General features: G+C 37.9%; 2 protein-coding genes across 19 annotated transcripts; both read left to right on the top strand.

Annotated features, from left to right (window-relative positions):
* The first annotated feature begins 105 nt into the window (after window positions 1-105).
* Window positions 106-9,154, top strand: LOC148853335 (uncharacterized). 18 transcript variants are annotated; one of them, XR_016112796.1, is made up of 11 exons: window positions 1,141-1,388; window positions 2,289-2,501; window positions 2,589-2,667; window positions 4,671-4,750; window positions 5,761-5,971; window positions 6,547-6,676; window positions 6,831-6,904; window positions 7,014-7,071; window positions 7,157-7,264; window positions 7,412-7,461; window positions 8,768-9,154. XR_016112796.1 is itself a non-coding variant. In XM_088983862.1 (6 exons), exons 2-6 carry the CDS (start codon window positions 2,301-2,303, stop codon window positions 6,612-6,614), a joined length of 639 nt encoding a protein of 212 aa, XP_088839988.1. In that variant the 5' UTR covers window positions 106-297; window positions 2,294-2,300; the 3' UTR covers window positions 6,615-6,951. The 18 variants fall into 18 exon arrangements, 10 of the variants coding, with proteins under 10 accessions (XP_088839988.1, XP_088839993.1, XP_088839987.1 ...); XR_016112795.1 differs by having other exon boundaries at window positions 6,813-6,904; XR_016112800.1 differs by lacking the exon at window positions 8,768-9,154 and having other exon boundaries at window positions 1,144-1,388; window positions 2,289-2,495; window positions 6,813-6,904; window positions 7,412-7,657.
* Window positions 9,155-16,012: 6,858 nt separating this feature from the next.
* Window positions 16,013-19,579, top strand: LOC148853334 (indole-3-acetic acid-amido synthetase GH3.17-like). The gene is made up of 4 exons (XM_088986408.1): window positions 16,013-16,453; window positions 16,559-16,660; window positions 16,777-17,645; window positions 18,804-19,579. Exons 1-4 carry the CDS (start codon window positions 16,134-16,136, stop codon window positions 19,388-19,390), a joined length of 1,878 nt encoding a protein of 625 aa, XP_088842534.1. The 5' UTR covers window positions 16,013-16,133; the 3' UTR covers window positions 19,391-19,579.
* The last annotated feature ends 592 nt before the right edge of the window (window positions 19,580-20,171 follow it).

Raw genomic sequence — 20,171 nt, 5'->3', positions numbered from 1 at the left:
TAGTTTAATCTATTTGGTCTGAACGGTCGAACCAGTGACCTGCAACCAAGAGACAAAAAGCTTCGGTCCGTTTTTAAAACAGTGCATAGAACACCACCACCACCAGGGTAATACTGATAGTGTGTTTTGTTTGAAGGAAAAGTGAGAAAATGAAGTGAAAGATGGGAACATAGCAGCTTAACTTTTTCATCCTGTCCCCACCTTTTTCCTTCACACCAAACACAGCCTCATGGTCAAATAACGTTCCCCTCAAAAGCAATTATTTTAATCTGGTGTTCCCGCTAACTGTCCTCTCAGGTCTTAACAAAACCTCTTTCTCTACTTTTCTTTATTATTTTCTAATATTTTATTCATTTATCCATGGAATTGATTCTGCATTTTCCATTTTCATTTTATTTTCTTTTGCTCTCTGCACTCCGTGCATTTCTTCTGTTCGTTCCATTTTCATAAATCATGCAAAGTTCGGAATCTGACGTCGGTTTTGCTATGTTTTGAAGAACTCTCCGATTCGTGTTGGGTATTGCTTAACATTGCGGCCCCCTCCCTCCCCCCCTTTTTTATTATCTATTGTCTTCAATTTCCTGCTCGAGCCGAAAGCTTCTTACTTCTTGCTTTCATGCTTATTTACATTGATCGAATACTTTAGAACTTTGCTTTCCTGTTTCGTTTCTCGTTTAAATTGTAAATTGGTTTCAGAGCTCAGAGGTTTGACTCTTTTGCTGTTATATCGTTATTGATCTACATCAGTGATTGAATCCTAAGATTATTGAATTAGGGTTTAATTAGGGTTCCTAAATCGCATTTATTTAGTTTAAAAGATATTGTAGAAGGTATGTCCCTGCATCTATCTCTTTTTAATATAGAATCTTGGTCTGTAACACGTTTACCACGTTTCATGCTTTTGTAGTTTCCTTGCTGTTTCCTTTTATTCTTTTTTTTGTTCAAATAAATCACAAACACACACACACACACACACACATATATATATATATATATATATATATATATAATATTTCATTTTTTTGGTCTGATACACAAGGCGTTCAAGCTTTTAAATTTTCATCAATCCAATACAAATAATAGATCATATTGTGAAGCTTTTTGTTCTTCATGTTTTTATTTGCACGACCCAGTCATATTTGTCGCATTTCTTGGCCTCTTTTGTTAATTATTCTCATTTGTTTACAAAGCTTCAAAATTATAAATTCATAGTCTATGGAAGGGCTTGGAAGGGGTGGACTGGATGCAGACCTAACCTCCAGCATTTTGTGCATGGAATGGCAACCCTCAGACTTGAGCCTGCATTCTCACGCTTGTCAAACCAAGATTTTACCATTGCACCAAGCACTGGCAACTTCCCAGTCCATGAGATGTTAGATCATATTTGGGTGGGGCTTTGTCTTTAAGAACCTTCTAATCTTGTTTCTTGCTACTTCAGTCTGTCTGCTGCATTTGTTTCTCAGTTTTTCCCCTTCTGAAGTCCAAGTCATTACAAAATTTTGCAATGTTTTTTGTTCATCCTTAAAGAAAGCATGGGCAAAAGCTTTGGCTTTGAAAGTAGAATTGCAGGCAATTTTCATGGATTTGCAGTTTTGATCTTTCTTTATTCCTTTTTTATTTGATAATACCTGTTTCGTTTCTTGGTATCGTGCCTAAAAGAGCCTTGTTTCCAAGTTGTTGTATTGTTTCTAAAATTTCAGCCTCTTCACCACTCTAATAGAAATAGTGGATCATGTGGTTGGATGGAATCTTGGATGGGGGGGGGGGGGGGGGAGATTGTGACCTTGTGCAATTCAGTCACATTTTTTGGTCTCCTTTGTTAACATCTCTCCAGAATCATTTCAAAGTTTACAAGTCTTAACTTTTCTTATCAGTCTACCTAAGATGATATAGATCACATCTGGATGAATATTTGTCTTTCTAAACTAGACATTTTTCCTTTCCCTTGCTTAGATCCAATAATTTATGCTACACTTCTTGGTGCCTTTGTAATCATTTCCATCCCTTAGAATTTTTATTTCTTAGTTCAATCTGTCTCTAATTTTATTGAAACATATTTTGGTTTCTATAGTTAGAAAATGAATTAGAAGTTTATTTTATTTTATTTATACATTTTTAAGCTCCATCTAGATATAACTGTTTTCCTTTATTTAAACTTACACCCAGTTTAGGTTTCATGGCTGTCATGATAGATTCTTGATTCATCCATTGTTTTTCCTTTTTTTTTGTGTTGGATGATATTAGTACTAGTTTGTTTGAACTTGGTCTGGCAAATGTGTTTCATCCAGGACAGTCTGGGGATGATGAGTCTGAGATCAAAGAGGAAGAGCAATCAAGATCCTCAACTACAATTAGAGTATTCCTTTTTACCTAGAGTAGGCATGTTCACTAGGAACTGTGGAAGCAGCCTTCCCAACATTATAAATATAGATGATGAAGATGATGATGACGATTTGCTAATTTATTCTCCAAGCCAGGTGTCATCCGCCTCACAGGTGAATGTAAGACCATGGGGATTCAGGATTCTACTATTTCAAATGCTCAATAGATGTTCCTCTTACATGTTCTTTATGTTGTTATATGTGCAGACAATGGGATTATTTCCTATTCCGAGTTCAAGGGTTACTGTCACCGAAGATGATTTGGAACTTCGTCTTGGATTCAGAGGTGATCTAGTACCCTTTTGATGGATATTGATTTCTTCTTCTTCTCTCTATGGGAATTGTGTGTTTATTTATCTTTTTCTTTGTGAACATATGTGCCAGGATTTTATTTTTTAACCCATGTGACGTATTATCTATTTAATTGTTATATATGGCCACTTATCATCTAATTCAGGCTACCTGTTTTGACAACCTTTTTGTGTTCTTGTCCATTGGTTGTGCCTTTCAGTCATTTCTTGCTTTTATCTTTGTTGTGCAACTGGTTTAAAGTTATTGGTTTTATCATCTATAACCTGGATAGGTAAATATATAACCATTAATCCTACATTAGCATACATGTTTTTGTTAAAATATTTCATAAATTAAGTTAAATGCAAATGTTATTTACTAAGATTGTGTTTGGTATTAATGTCGTTTCTCCAAGGTGTTTTCTCCAGGTCAGCACCATGTAGGCATTTTCTCATATCCTCTGTTTGGTTGAGCATTTTTCAAGAGTTTTCAAACCATTACAAGCAACAGTCTCACCTCGGGTTATGTGCAAACAGCTTTTTGAGAAAATGTCAAAACGAAGCTTCTTGTATTGGAGAAAAGGTTTTCTCCTTCTTGCCTATGTGGTGCCAAATGGTGCTTGGCTGGCACCATATAATATTAAAAAAGTGCATATCACCTGGAGTAGTTTATCATTTTTCAAGGCGTTTCTGTAGCCTGAGAAAACAGCAATGGTACCAAACAAGCTCAAAGTCTGAGTCATAGATGCACTTAGTTGCAGGCAACGGATGGGATTATTAATTAGGAGAAAATAATGGATGTAAATACAAATAAACTGAACTTACTCACACTTGTTTCTAGTTCATGCTCATGTCCTGACCTCAAACATGTGCACCAAGTTTTTGGTAAAACCGAACTCTTATCTCTGAAAAGCAAAGAAGATCAAAATATAAAACAAATTAGATTACCTCCTTTTATAGTCAGGGTTTTAGGTTCCATGACAATGTTGAGTGTATGTTTGTTTCAGTCACAATTCTAATTTGTTGACAATGATTTATATGATGTTTACCTGTCTGGAAGGGTAGAATGGTAGAATGACAATGTTGGAGAATGGCTACACTGGGAATATTATTTTAGATGTTACCTGGTGCAAAACCGATGTAATCGGTAATCAACAGAAAATAATGGAATGTGGAAGCACAGTGAAAGGTGGTAAAAAAAAGATCAAAATATGGTTCTGGACTTGGAATAGTCAAAATCTACTTTTGAAAATAACCCATTTTACAAATTTTCCCTTCTAAAGTTGGAGGAGATAGAACTGTATAACATAAAGAAAAATAAAGTGAAGTTCAGCATTCTCCACTTTACATGCTGCTGTTGTCAGCTCTCCAAATGCAAAAGGGTAATGTTGGTCAAAAAAGAAGGGCTTTGGGTTTTGGGAAAGTAAGAAGATAAAACAGTTGTTTTTGTTTCAAAAAGAATATATGTAAGGTTACTTTTGGAAAAAAAAAATCAAAAGTCTCTTAGCATATTCAGAGAAGTTGGCCCTTTGAGCTGCTAAGAGGCAGTTTTACGATTAAGTGAAATTCCTCAGAGGTTGCACCAAATGAAGTGGGACTTCTGGAAAATTGTTTTCTTGGACTTCAGAGGTCCATCAATGCAAACAAATGTCACATAGTCTTAAAAAAAAATTCATGTGAGCTGTCATCTCTTTCCTCCCAGGAAACGTAACTATCATTTGATGGTCTATTTTGAAAATTTAAAGTATATGTAGCATGAGTGGATTGGCTATGAAAGTGCACTTTTTCTCTTCCCTTTTTCAATACATTTCTTATCTAAAAATAATAGGTTTTTTTGTTCTGCATATGTGCTTGTTATTGAAATTTTACCATCCTTTCCTTGAGTAAATGATCATTTTGACACAACTTTGAAGTTCTGTACTAGGCATATTGACTACTTAGTCCTATTTTCAATTTAATTTTTGATTTGTTTTTTCTGATGTAATTAGTGGCTTGGCAGTGCATAGTGAATCTGCTGAGAATCGAAGTCACACTGTCAATGGAGTAGGAGAACCTCCACGACCTTGGAAAGTTGTCAAGGTATGAATAATTATGCATCCTTTTCATTTTACCATTAATCTCGTTACCACGTCCCAACTCTTAATATTATTAATGAAGATTTCAGTGAGGATTGTCAAGAGAATTTAACAAGAATAGTTGGATTTGGAACAGCCGGAAAGTGATCTGCTCAAATTATCTATCATGTAATGCAGGGGCTATCAGGAACAACATTTCTGAGGGTTTTCTGGTAGAGCTATAATAACAAACCAAAATGAATGACTGTTAGCCAAGCAACCAATCTTTTTTGTTCTTTCTGAGACAAAGTCTGAAAAGTATTTGCAAATTCTAAGAAAGAATTCTTTGGGTTGGATATTGTGATAATAAGTTGGATATACTTAATGATGTACATCTCCTTGGTATAACCCATCAAATTATTTTTGTCCCTGCAATAACTGCTTGCTTCTATTGATCTATTACTTCAATTGATGTTACTCTTGGAACAAGTCTGTTGATTTGGGCAGTTAACTGGAGGAGAGTGTCTAGTCCAGGATGCTATCACATAGCAGATGGAGATTCAGTCCATTTCTATCCACATTTATGACAACAGCACCCTATATGTTTGATCCTTTCTGTTGTTTCACCACCTATTGGATGTGACTGTACAACTATTGGATTTAGCAGATGGTGCAAACTGCCTGATCTTTATTGCACATTTCTTTTACTGATTTCCAAATAAAAGCAATCAGTTGGTTGGTAAGGCTTTGTATGAAAATAAATTTTGGCTGTCTAAGTGGTCTTTTTATTGGATGTATAAATTATTGGGCACATCCTTGGTTTGGTTCCATATCATAAAAAAGATTCATGGTGTCAAATTCTTCAGTTGAAAGAGCATACTTGTGTGATTGTTAGGTTAAAGATGTTTGCATGAACCTTATCAAACCATGTATTTTGATTTGATGATTCTGTTTGATAAGCATAAATCAGATTTTCCAGTTAATTATACCATCACCTTTTCTAATTCTGACACGTGTAAGATGGTGGCATAGCAGACGAAGTTTGGAGTGCCTTCAAGCAGCAGGCAGCATGTGCAAGAGGTTGATGAAATAAAGCTTAGGTGCACAATCTGCATGGACACCATGAAGGAAGAGACATCTACTTTATGTGGGCATCTTTTCTGCATGTCCTGCATCACCACCGCCATCCGGGTCCAGAATAGATGCCCCACCTGTCGGATGGAGCTGTTCATTGGCAATATCCACCGTATTTATCTCCCAGGATCCCAGTCCTGACTCTCTACCTTACAATTTGATACATAAACAGTTTATACTCCATATGCCCACCTTACCCCTCTACTTTGGCAGATTGTCAGCTAAAATGCCTTTTAATTTTTGGATAGTAGAAGAAGGTTACGTGGAATTTGTAGTGGATGACCAAATTTTATTAAAATAGTTATAGTTCTTAGTAGGGGAGTCATCGGTGATGATATAGGGTTTTGATTCTGCTGTTGCCTGTTAATGGGATGAAAAGAATGCAGAGGAGGTAGATGTATAAAAAGAAATTGTTAATTCAGACCTTATGGATTCTCATTTTTATTCTTTGTTTCGATACAATTTAATAGAGGATGGACATTAAAGATGGCTTATTACCTTTATATTTTTGGGTACAAAGAGAAAAGATGCAGCAGCAACTACTTGGGGTGGTGCAGCGGTGCAATACATAAACCTGAAATCCTCAAGCCTGATTCTTTATAGATTTTGCAAAATATCTTGTAATCTGATGCCAGTATCTTTATCTTTGGTTGACTAGGTCTGTTAGATGATTGGCTTCTTTTATAGGTGTGGCTGAAGTGAATACGCGTTTGAGCATTTCCCACTCTCCCCCACCAATCTCCATTTATCTATGATAATATTGCTCGTGAGTCGTGAGCGGTGACCCAAGGAGTTTTGACTTTTAATGCACTGCACGGTAAGCTTGGAGTCGCCTTCACTTGCGATGTTGTTTTGGTTTAGTTCAATCATCAATGGCTCCAACGACCATTTCTTTTGCTCCCCGTGCTTCTGCTACTGTAATTGTGTTGATGCCAATCATCTTTGTATTGAAGTTAATAATGTTGCTGTAGAACCATCTCTCGCTGCCCCACCAGTTGCTGATGATTTTATTGAGCTGTGGTACCTTCCATCTGATATTTTTTTGGTAAAACCATTTGATGAATTTGAGATTCTTATTTGTAGTCTTATTTTCATATTAGTGCATGATTTCTTGAAAATTTTAAGTTTGATGGCCGCCCATTCAATGGATCTAGCTGGCTGGATCATGTTGCTCATTGTTAAAGGCGTACCTATTCCTAAGTTCTATAATATGTAGGGTATTTTCTCTCCATTTTACTTTTACATTGGTTCTGTTGTTTATCCTTTGCATCCATAATAATATCCTTGTTCTCCCTAGGTCCAACTGATTGATGGTCCACCAGTTTCCATGTCTATTTGGCTGCCTTACATTCCTTAAAGATGTGGTCCTCCGTTTCATTTGACTACTGGAGACAGGGCAAATTGGGTCAATGCTCCAAACTCTTGATCTTAAGTCTTGATGGATTAGAATCTTTCTTGATACTGATGGCCACGAATAGATCATAATTTTTGGTTGAATGAGAAGCTTTCTAACTAAGTTCTTGACCTCAAGAATTTGTCTTTTGCATCCCAGGTTGCAGTTAGAGTAATGGAAGTAAGTGTTCTGAGGTATGAAAGAGAAAGGTATTTCTATTTGTCTCACATGAACAGTTGCAATATTTCTTGGTCTTATGGAAACAAAGCTTCCAAGATATAACCCTTTCATCACACAGAGGAGAGGTTATGGACAATATTTGATTTGGCTGAAGCTCTGACTTAGTTGAGTGTCATATGGTAAAACATTTTTATGGTTTCTAGTGTTTACTTAATCTTGTTCCTAGTTGCCTACTTGATGTAGACTCCAAGGAAGGAGACTCGAACCTGTGTCAAAAGGTTCGAGATGTCAACGGGCCAGATTTGTGTCAACCCGAACCCAACTCAAAGCAACACCAACCTGAACCTCTGAACCTGACGGGTACCCAAACTTGCCTGTCTTATAAATAAATAAACATTACAGGCGCCCATCCCATTTGTACTACACCTATACACAACAATCCCGGATCACCTGCCAGCAAAGCACATTCCAACCCCCTACCAAAATGATCTCACACTGCACATCTTATATATGGGTCCTATTTTATGCTGTGCCCCAATTTCATAGTGAGATGTGCAGTGTCAGATCATGTTGGTAGGGGGTTGGAACGTGATCCCAATTTTACACAACCACACTTAATCTATACTACCTATAAAAGAGTGAATTCCTCTTTTTTTTTTCATTGGATGTTTTTTACCCCTCTTGTGACCTTGTTTAAGCAACAGCGGGCGTAAAGAGGGCATATATGTCTTTTATTCTCACTTCAGAAATTGTCCATTCATAACTGTTCAGAAACTACCCACTTATAAGTTATAACCATTTAGAAACTGCCCATTAATTATAAATAGTTGTCTTAGAGATACTGCCATGTGCAAATGCACATACACGTTTACCAGTATATACAAATGTTTCAATGCTACAATGCAAGCGGAAAATGACCGGCAGTAGGGTTGGATCTGTGGGTTTACCACTTAACCTGAGCCACTGACATCCTTAGTCCCGAACAGCCACTATGATCCCAGCAAGTAAATCTTGTTGTGGTTTTTCCAGTCCTATGTGTTAGAAAATAAAAAACTATTCAGGACCTTATCTAACAACTGAAGATTTTATGTTGAATGATTCTTTAAGATGGTATCAGAGCATGTTGGAATAAATGGTCTAGTATTTTATCTTCATTGCCCCCATTATAATTAATCAAGTTTCAGCACAAGATAGATAGGTCTATGCTTGTTCATGCTTCAAAGTCCGGTATTCGCATGAGAAAGTGGGCCAAAGAATAAAAACCTATTCAGACCTAACAGCTTATGGACACCCATAATAAATTAATAATAATGCCTCTACCTTGACTTGCTACAGGAGAGAAGGATATGTTGGGCATTCGTTGGAGGTTTCACCGATTAAACAACTAACTTGTATGGGCTTCCATGGGGAAAATGATTCGGTATGACTATCTAATACATACAAGGTTCATCACTTGCATCAGAATAACATCCATACTTTCACCTTCGCCTAACGAGCTCTAAGCTGAAGTAGACTGTTGGGTTATGATTGGTGGTTAGAAGAGATAATCCAGTAATCGTGGTTACATAAGATTTAAACTCTAAATGCAGATGACAGTGCAAAGACAAGCCTTGTGTACTGAATTTCTAAAAATTGTATTTGCATTCTACATATTTTGTATTTGTACTCTTTCCAAACTGAGACCTATATCCAATTTTGCTTTGAACATCCGTTTGTAGACCATCTTTTTTTTCTTTTGGACATCGACTTTGAATTTAAAATGATAAGCGTTTGAACATTGTAGATGACTCCCAGAAAAAAAATTGTCAGCACTCCTATATAGCCTATAGGCTATAGGAGTGCAATTTGGGCCAGGTTGGGTCGGGTTGAGGTCAATCCAAGCCCAGTGAGTCTGATTTATCTTGATTCTTCATGACAAATGTAAAGCCCAAAATAGGTGTCAAGACGTAGGATCTACGAAAGCCCAAGCCCAACTTCTAACACAACCATGACTCCATGAGCCATATTTCGGTAGTCGGTTTACTTTCTCCCTAACCCTAATATTATCTCAAAACCCTATAGCCCCATTTCCCAAGGCCTCGAGGAAGCCCAAGCGTTGCTCCTGTATCCTTTTGACCAGGTCCCCATCCCGGTATGGCTGGGATATTGGGGTCAACCGTCAAAGGGCTACAATGAGGGCTTGGACAAAAACTAAAGAAACCACCAGATCTTACGAAGCTGAGATTTCCAAGCCCAATGAAGTTAAGCCAAAGCCCACCCACCACCTCTGGACCACCTATTGCCCAATCAAAGAACTTGCAATTTTTAAGCTGCCATCATTTCAATTGTATTTTGTGTGCTCCTTTTTAGCATTTTAATTCAATCTTCATGTGCCTCACCACCATCTTTCACACCAAACTTAAAAGCTCATGTGCTTTTTTCTGGGAGAAAGATTTGGATTAGGATACAAAAGATTAAATCTATTGAAGGGATTTCGAAGTTGGATCTGGGCCCTCGGTGATCATCATAAACAATTGATGGCAATGGGCCTCTCATGTGCTCCTCCTCCTTGGGTTGGTTTCTTAGCTAATGACCAAGGGTTTAGTTATAATATGTTGATTATATCTCTAGCTCCTGTTCATGTGGCATGTCTCCCCCATGATCCTCCTTGAGACTGCAGAACAACTTGGCCTTTTTACATCTCCTACCTTTGCCTCGGATCTGGTGATCTTGGTTTTCTTTTTTTTTTTCTCTTTCTCTCTCTCTCTTGTGTAGTTTGGTCAATGGATAGTGATATAAATACCGAGAGAACAACTAAAAAGCTGGCATCTTGGAAATGAGATGATGTCAATACACCAATTAATTAAAATTGGGTGGCAGAGTAAGGTTTGAATGTAACATGGATCAAGACCAGGTCTAAACTCCATTTTTTATTTGGTTGGATGCAAATGGGGATTAGATTGATTGACTGATTAACACTGTCTTTGATTAGCTAGCAATATGGTTTCCAATTTTCCATTGGTTGCTATAGGTACTACTAACATAACAGTTGCAACAAAGTAAATTTGTCATGTTCACGTTTGTGCTAAAGCAATCCCGAAGCATCCGTTACCTTCCAACCTAGCAAATTAGCTAATTAGACCCTTCAAAGTTTAACCTAAAAAGGTGAAACCATGTGAGGGTAAATTGGGTTTAAGGTTAATTGCTCTGTTTGATCACCTTTTTGTGGTTTCTTCTAAAATATTTGAATTTTCAAATCACAAGTGGCAAATTGTAGGTCTGACATGTAAGGAATCCCCAAAGAGATTTTAGAGAGCTTTTAACATTTCCAATTCCAAATCATATATTTTCTATTGACAGAGATATCAATTGTATGAATATATATGATATCTCTGATTTCTTTGGGTAAAATACAAAAATCTCCTCTTGAGTTTCTGACAATTATAAAATCTTTCCCTTAGTTTTACTTTAATAAAAACCTCTCAAATTTTTAAAAAAATCAACAAAAATCTCCCTTCTGTCATTGACCCAAACGGAAAACATTAATGGATGAATATTTTTTTCTAATTACCCATTTTACCCTTTTTTTTTTTTAAATGGGTACTAAAATAACTAACCGGTGAAAAACGGATTATGCCGATCAAAAACAATCACCGGTGAAGAACAGTTGTCGTTAACTCCCTGGGCATTCCTTGGTCAGACGTTAACCCAGTGCTAAATACCTTTTAAGGGTGAAAGATTTCAAATACTATAAATCGAGAGATTTCAAAAGCTTTGTATTGTAGGACTGATCTCTCCAAATGGTTCCTACTTCCCAGTATCGATCAAATTTGTCATCAGGGAATCTGGAGTTTCAAAAACAAAAACAAAAAATAGAAAAATAGAAAATTAATGTTCAAACGAACAACTTCCGAAGTAGAAATAAATGGATCTGAATCCATACGTATTTCCAACAACACAAGTGCGCATCGTCTTCCCAATAAATGGATCTGAATCATCTCCTTGTGGCGTAATCCTCCATCGTGTTCACGATGCTCCAGAACATCCCACCGACTCTCTGATCAAAATTTGGAGGCAAATCTATGCCGTTGATTCCCCCATAGAAGTATTTAACATTGCAGGTGACCGGTAGAACGTAGTAGAATTTCCAACGAATACAACCTTCAAGAGAGAAAGAAAGACCGGAGGTGGAGAGAATTCGGACAAAGTAGGGAACTGAAAATGAATTGACATAATGAAGTTTAAATTCAGGGAGATGAAGTGAAGATCGAAAATCAAATCAGTGATGAAAAAGGATAGAAGTTTTAAGGTGATTAAAAATGACAACCATTGTGGGTATAGCGTACAATCTATTCACGTGAAAAGTGGTGCTCCAAAATCTAAATTTGTATAATTAGAGCCTATTCTTATCAGAGATTTTTCTCTCTATGAGTTCAAAAAATGGAATCAGAGAGAGAGAGGATTTTAACAAACGATGAGATTAATGGCTTCATAATCTTCGATTTATACTGTTCTTCACTGTCATTGGCGACTATTATTGATTGGCATAATTCGTTCTTCGCCGCTCACTGGTAAGTATTATATTACCCATTTTAGAAAAGGATAAAACGGGTATTTAGAAAAACTTTATTAATCAGTTAAACATTTTCTGTTTGTGTGAAATGACAGAAATAATGCTTTTGTCGAGTTTTCTAATAATTTTAAGGGAGATGTTTATTAAAATGAAACTATGGAGAAAAACTTTAAGCGAAATTTTTATATTTTACACTCTTTAAATGCTCTATATCTCTAGCTACTGTTAGAGGGCCTGGAGCTGGAGATTGAGGTCTATGGGTTTTTACAAGTGGCACAAGTGAAATACCCAAGAATCTTCATGGGGCATCAAACTATATATTTATCCGAACTTTTTGGCTTTTATTGAAGCATCTTCAAGTATCTTTCTGTCTAGGGTTTCGGGATTACAAAGTTCTGAAAGTTTTTTCTATTTTAGGGCTTTGGGAGTAACGACTTAGATTTAGACCTAACTGGGTCTCTGATATGTTCTTCCTCGTGCTTGTGCGCCTGCACCCTTAAATCTTATAATTAATTGGAAGTTGATGGTAACTGGAGTAGAGGTTTTTCTAGGGTTCTGAGGGGTTGTGGGTTTTATTGGGGACAGGTTTAGATTTTAGGGTGGGGGCCCACCATGTATATCTCCAATTGAAAGGCAGTGTAGCTCTCTAGCCATTTCCCTGCACCTCTCTTCCCGGGCCTTTGCCGGTGCCAGAGGTAGCAGAGACAGCGTTACACTCCCAGGCATTAAAGAAGTCATCTCATTTATCCTACAATATACATATTTGAATTAAATGCAACTTAATCTCATTTATCCTTCTCACATGCTCCTTCTCTCTCTCTCTCTCTCTGCATGGATACAGATAGAAGGTTTTCCGAGGCCCAGAGTCAGCACACCCTTTAATTATCCAAGTCGTACTATAAATGAACTCTTTGTCTTTAGTCTTTTAGCATGTTCTGAGAGAGAGAGAGAGACTCACGTTGTGGAAGTACAAATAATGACGTGAGAAAATCAATTCTTCAAACCTGTAAACTGCATAATATTCAGATTCAATTTAGAAAAACATGGTATATGGAATTGGCTAAATACTCCTGTGCTTGTTCTATCCCCATGAACGGGATACAAGTTCAAGTATATAATATTCAGATACAAATGCTTTTGGCAAACCCACAGTGGCAAAGAAAATGAAAATTACTTTTGGGTATTTGAGATTCACCAAAGTCCAAAACTCATCATCATCAGAAGGTAGAAGCGATTTCTACACTGTCAAAGAAACGGGAAAGAGCCGCCTTCAGCTTCAGCACAAAAGTCATCCTTGAAGTGCTGCACAAAGTTTATACCAAACGGTACCTAAAGCAACTGAAATAGAAATACCATTGTTACCTGCAAACTGCAATGAACACGATGACAAAACATCCTCTATATTTAGATACGGAAAATGCAAAGCCAGCTCTGAGGGCCATCATTTTCAGTTAGTCCTTTGGTATCCATACCCATCAGATGTTCCCCAAAGCCTTGGAAGTTGGGTCCCTAGCAGTGCTCAGTAGTCTACTGGTCTTCAGGACTATTTGACTCCTTTCTCTCTCTCTCTCTCTCTCTCTCTCCTGGTTTTACTCCTTTACTCCTGCGGATTTCAAGTGAGCCCTGTCTCTAATGACACCCTCTCTATTAGTATTTTGTATTTAACCCGAAAATCTGCAACAACATATCCAGCAGATCCCCTTATCTTTGTTGAAAGAAATATAAATGGTAGAAGATAATTCATAATCATCTTTTAAAGCAGGGCTAACACAGGAAAATTTGTACCACCTTTGACTTGGACCGTCTCCTGTGCAACTTACCTGGCTTATGTTGTTGCACTATCACAGCCTTGGGCGAGTAAGATATGAGTGGCGCTAGGCTGTCACTTACGGCCTTCTTTTATTATTGCCTCTGCCTTCCAAATCGAGCCTCGTAATTGCTCGTTCGGCTTCACCAATCTATATGAATATGATTATGCACGTCTCCCACACTTGCAGAGAAGCATTTCTTGTTTTTTTTCTTACCTCCTTTTCACTATGGTGATGATATTTTCCTGTGTGGGAAAGGGAAAGGGGGTAGCAATTTGTTATTTTGTTTTGTTGCTTAGGTTATCCATTGCCCAAAACCAATTTTTTTCTCATTTATTTAGACTACTCTCTTTTATTTCATAGAAGCAACATTCGAAAAAAAAATGTAGTTTCTTGATTGAAAACGAAAAATATATTCAATTTAGTGCTAGTTTGACCCAAATGAGCATTAAAGGATTCGTTTCTTTCCTCTTGGCTGAGAAGAAACTGTAGATAACGAGGCTCGGGTAATATTTTCATGTTGTTTCCAGTGGGATTTTGGATTTTCTGAAAGATGGGCAGAATCTAAAATGGTGGGTTTCTTTAGACGTTGAAGTTTCATATTGTAGGGTATATGCCAATAATTTACTGATATATAACAGCACTTCTACCAGGGTCCCATTCTTCAAATCCTCAAATTGAAATCCCTTTGTTGTATAGCGCCGTTGGTCGAATGCAAGCAAACAATTTTCTTGACTTGTTGTCTTGAAATTCATACCCAACATGGTGTTATTGCGATGCTCCAGTTTGAATCCATTGAAATAAATCAGTTCGGTTTGTCTCCTTCACAATTTGGATAGTTCAATTGAAGGGGTCCTTGAACAATAAATGATTTATGACCAACCATGTTTGGTTTCTTTCTTTCTTATTTTCTTTGCAGGAACAGAAAGTGATAATATTGATTTTATTTGGATCATTTCTAATGGAATTTGTTGAATTTTAATGAGGTTGATAGGTGGGGAACTTGTCATTTTAGTGTTAAATCAGTTGCATCATTTACAACGCAATTTGATGGATAGTTGCATCGACATCCAAGTCATGCTTTGAGAGCTTAATTAATGATTAAAAACAGAGCAGTTTGACAACCGAAACAGAGTATACATTAGAATATTACAGTACAGCACCATTGGATTCACAGCTCATGCAATTTGGTTATACGTGCAACTAGTGATTGAATGAACCCATGAGACCAAGATGGTGACATGCACAACTGTAGAGAAGAGCTACTTACTATATCTCTTTAGTTCAAGTTTTTACCCGTACCCAACAAATCCCTCTCTGTTCTGCATCTCATGGGTATTGCCACAGTGCCACCTAGAAAGTAGAAACTCTGCTAAAACCAGGAAGTCATCATTTTCCTGAGTCCTGCATACTGTACGATCTGTAGGTGTTAGGGAAGGGGAGATCCTCCATGGATTGTCAAGTTGATTGCATTATCCAACTCAGTCCAGAGTACTCGAATTAATCTTTAATTGGTTATTGATTTATTTATCATCCCATTCTCACCCCATTCCCCCTACTTCTAGCTATCTTGGAACTTTGAGGCATTAGCATTTATTGTTGAAATATAAATTGCCGCCTAGGATTACATTACTCATGAGTTTTATTTGCTCTAATAATCTTTCTGCTTGGGTTGAAGCTCTACAATCTCTTTTCAAGTTTTCAGTTTTTAACTTTTCATTGTGTAGCTAGTTTTATTGTATGTCGTATTTATATTATTGAAGTATTACTAGCTTATTGACCTACAACAGATGCACCTATCCAGAACTTACCAGACAGGTCCACGTGTGTAGGACCTCCATAGCCTCTACTTCCCCTACATTTCCTTCAGCTTTCTCGGTTATTTTTTATTTTAAAAGCAGCAACTCCCAAAATCCCCTTCAAAGTCAGTTATTTAATCAGTTCCTCATCTGCCACTCTTGTCAGCAGCTACCAAGAAACAGAAACCCAGAGAGAGAGAGAGAGAGAGAGAGAGAGAGAGAGAGAGAGAGAGGGTGGGGTGGGGTTGGGGGTTCAAATGTTTTAAATACGAAGGTGAACCCGATAACAGGAGCAGTGAGCAGTGTACTTGGTGGGTGGTTCCTGTCATTCTTTCTTATTATGTCCTTGAAGCATCTTATGTTTGTTTTTTTCAGGCTTTTAGCTGATGAAGCTGTTTGTTTGTTCAGTGTAGGAGTCAGAAAGGCTACCGTTCCTGTAGTATTCAATAGTCGTGTATGATTGAAGGGTGTGCTTTCAGTTTGTATTTAAGGGCAGTTATGGCCAAAGATATATACTAGTTCGAGCTTACACTTGTAGCCTGATGATAATTGATCTTCACAATTTGTCGAGGATGTTGCTAAACTGTGATCCTAATGATAGAGAAGGTAGTTTGAAGCTTGTGGAGGAACTAACAACAAACGCGGATGAAGTACAACAACAGGTACTCCAGGAGATATTGACTCAAAATGCAGACACAGAGTATCTAAACGGCTTCCTTGGAGGCAGCTCTGATAAGGAGCAATTCAAGAAGAAAATCCCCATTGTGGTTTATGAAGATATCAAGCCTTACATTGAGCGTATAGCTAATGGGGAAGCATCGCATATCATCTCAGCACAACCAATCACAGAGCTCCTCACGAGGTATTAGTCGCCCAACTCTTTCTGTTTTCTTTCCTTTTTTTTTTTTTTATTTCACTCCTCCAAGCTCAAAGCTCCATCATCTAAAACTTCTTTCCATGTCTGCAGCTCAGGAACTTCAGGAGGTCTACCAAAAATGATGCCATCCACTGCAGAAGACATGGACAGGAAGACCTTCTTATATAACCTCTTGGTGCCAGTGATGAACCAGTGAGATGCTTCTTTTAATTTTTGTTTCAAATCAAATCTTGCTTAACTATGAATATAACAGTGAGATGCTTCATGTTCATTCTTTCTAATATATGTTAAATCTGTTATACTATCAGGTATGTAGATGGTCTGGACCAAGGGAAAGGGATGTACCTCCTGTTTATCAAACCAGAAATCAGCACTCCCGCTGGTTTGATGGCTAGACCAGTACTAACCAGCTATTATAAGAGCAGTAACTTCAGAAACCGTCCCTTCAACAGGTTTAATGTCTATACCAGCCCAGATGAAACCATCTTGTGTTCAGATAGTAAACAAAGCATGTACTGCCAATTACTTTGTGGTCTGGTACAGCGAGATGAGGTCCTTAGGGTTGGTGCAGTTTTTGCATCTGCCTTCCTACGGGCAATCAAGTTCTTGGAGGATTATTGGCAAGAGATGTGTTCTAACATAAGGATGGGCCATGTTAGTGATTGGATAACAGACCCAGGTTGCCAAAACGCTGTATCTGGCATCCTTAGGCAGCCCAATTCAGAACTGGCCCATCTGATTGAATCTGAGTGCAATGGGAAATCATGGGAAGAGATAATTAGGAGGCTATGGCCTAGAACAAAGTACGTAGATGTCATAGTTACAGGGTCCATGGCTCAGTATATTCCAACCCTTGATTTCTACAGCGGAGGGCTGCCTCTTGTTTCAACAATGTATGCTTCATCCGAGTGCTATTTTGGGATCAATCTCAAACCCCTAAGCGACCCATCCAGTGTCTCCTACACCCTTCTCCCCAACATGGCCTACTTTGAGTTTCTCCCTGTAGAGAAAAATCATGAAGAACTGAACCATGGTGTCCGGTGCAATGGGGATTCTGAATCGAATTGCTTAAACAAGGAGGGTCAAGAAGAAGGGGAAGAACAAGAACAAGAAGCGGTTGATCTTGTCCAAGTGAAAGTCGGTCACTATTATGAACTTCTTGTCACTACATTTACAGGTGAGGTTTTCCTTCTTGATCACATCTGACCTACATGTCTCATTTGTTTGTTTTCTTCTTTTGTTCTTGAATAAATTTGATTCACTTCCTGTTTTTGTGATTATGTTCTCATGCATGATCCATAGCCTTGTTTAGTTGTTCAGTCTTTGCTGTTGGTTGACAGATATTGATTTTCTCAAAAGTCAAAGCCAAAGTCTATCTGTTACTGCAATCTGATCTAGTGACCTATATCCATATCCACATAAAGCTATCCATATTTAAACAAACACAGTTTTTTCTCTATTTGTCGGATTCAGAATTAATTTTATCACTTAGGTATCTGCAGAATGCAGACAATATTCTGAAAACCCTGTCCTTGGGACCAGTCAACTATAAGCACCCCAATATTTATATCACAATTTTGAGGTATCTGTAGTGTATACCTAAGGTTATGCTTGGCTTCATAGAAAATAAGAAACAGTAGGTTGAGGGAAATTTCTTAAGGAATTCCACAAATCTCATATTAGATAATGAGAGTCAATTGGCTGGCATTGGACCACTTATTCAGTCATTGAGCTTTGACCAATTTTAGTTTATTTATTTTTTAGTCTCCAGTTTCTCGTGGCTTGGGCATCCACAGTAGTTAACTGGAGTAAATTCAGTGGAACTAACTAATCTTCTGCCAGTGCTCAGGATCTGAGCTACCGATTGGTGTTCCCTTGTCATCCCCATTTCACTTGGACAAACACATTTAAGTCTGACTAAGACTGAAACAACAATGGGTTGGGATTGGACATCCACAATTCTTAGTTAACTGGAGTAAATTCACTGGAGTTAACTAACCTTCTGCCATGCTCAGGTTCTGAGCTACAGATTGGTGTTCCCTTGTCAGCCCCATTTCACTTGGACAAACACATTCAAGTCTGACTAAGACTGAAACAACAATGGCTTGGGATTGGGCGTCCACAGTTGTTAGTTAATTGGAGCTAAGTCACTGGAGTTAACTAACCTTCTGCCATGCTCAGATTCTGAGCTACAGATTGGTGTTCCCTTGGACGCCCCATTTCACTTGGTCAAGCGCATTGAAGTCTGACCAAGACTGAAACAACAATGGATTTCTTTAGTCATAATTTCAAAGGAATACTAGTGTAATTTTGTCTCTGTTTATCCTCTGCTCAGGCCTATACAGATACAGAGTTGGAGACATTCTAATGGTGACTGGATTCCACAACAATGCACCACAATTCCGGTTTGTACATCGACGGAACGTTGTTTTAAGCATTGATACGGACAAAACCAATGAAGAAGACCTCCTGAAGGCCGTAACAAAAGCTAAGCTCCTTCTTGAGCCATTGGGCTTCCTGCTGACGGAGTATACTAGCTACGCAGACACTTGTTCGATTCCTGGACACTATGTGCTGTTCTGGGAACTAAAGATGAGAGGAAATGGTGATTTGCCGGAGCTGGAAACTAGAATAATGGAGGAATGCTGCTCCACAGTAGAACAGTCGCTTGATTCAGTCTATAGAAGATGTAGAAGCAAAGACAAGTCCATCGGGCCATTGGAGATAAGGGTGGTGAAACATGGGACATTTGATGCACTGATGGATTTCTGTGTTTCTCAGGGGTCCTCTGTAAATCAATACAAGACTCCAAGATGCATCAAATCTGAAAAGGCCCTCAATATTTTAGATTCAAGGGTGGTGGGCAGCTTTTTCAGTAGAAAAACTCCCCATTGGGAACCTTTCAGAATAGAAGCTAAATGATTTATATCATATCACTCTATCTACTGCTAATGTTGCAAGCTTAGCAGGGTTGTATTTTCAAGCACGGGTGTCTGGATTCCTTCAGAATTTCAATTTGTTAAACTGAAAAGAAAAAGAAAAGAATCATTATGTGTTAATAATGACTTTGAAACGAGAGGATTTCAGTGGGTCTGTAATGTAACTTGAAATTGATTTTAATGCTTTCCTTGTTTACTTTTTGATTCTCTCCATCCTCTTGCCTTGTTTTGTAACAAGTATTAAGTAATAACTAATAACTCTTTTTGTGTAATGTGTAATGCAATCCAGGCCCAAGTGACTGAACTTTCATGTTATGTGGTAAAGCACTTTACCAATAGTTGATTTGCAAGCGCAAACCCAATCAGAGAGAAATGGGACAACACCAACAATATATGGCTTTTTTACCAAAAAAAGAAACGTAAGACAAGGAGTTGGGCACGATGAGAGAGAGAGAGAGAGAGAGAAACGCAAGCCATAGGTAGGGTCATCACTCATCAGCAGTTGGGCATGATGAGTCCATTAGGTATGAAGACCAAAAAAAGAGAGTGAAAGTAAGATAAGGAAACAATGGGAAGTGTTGTACTTGGTCTTGCACATGTGTTAGATATTGTGTGGAGCATTTATTGGAATTTGGAATTATGTGGCTGCAATTGCCAGTCTCCCAACCCACCTGGCCACCTCTCCCCCTTAGCTTCTCATGCTTTCATTAAGTCTGAACTTTCACACTTCACAGGCAAGGTTTCAAGATGGTAATTGGGCTTTT

Source organism: Nelumbo lutea, chromosome 4 (genome assembly GCF_056320005.1).
Source record: "Nelumbo lutea isolate HS-2025 chromosome 4, American lotus-T2T, whole genome shotgun sequence".
Taxonomy (NCBI): domain Eukaryota; kingdom Viridiplantae; phylum Streptophyta; class Magnoliopsida; order Proteales; family Nelumbonaceae; genus Nelumbo; species Nelumbo lutea.
Note: the sequence above shows the minus strand (reverse complement) of the source record. Positions and strands in the feature narration are given on the sequence as shown.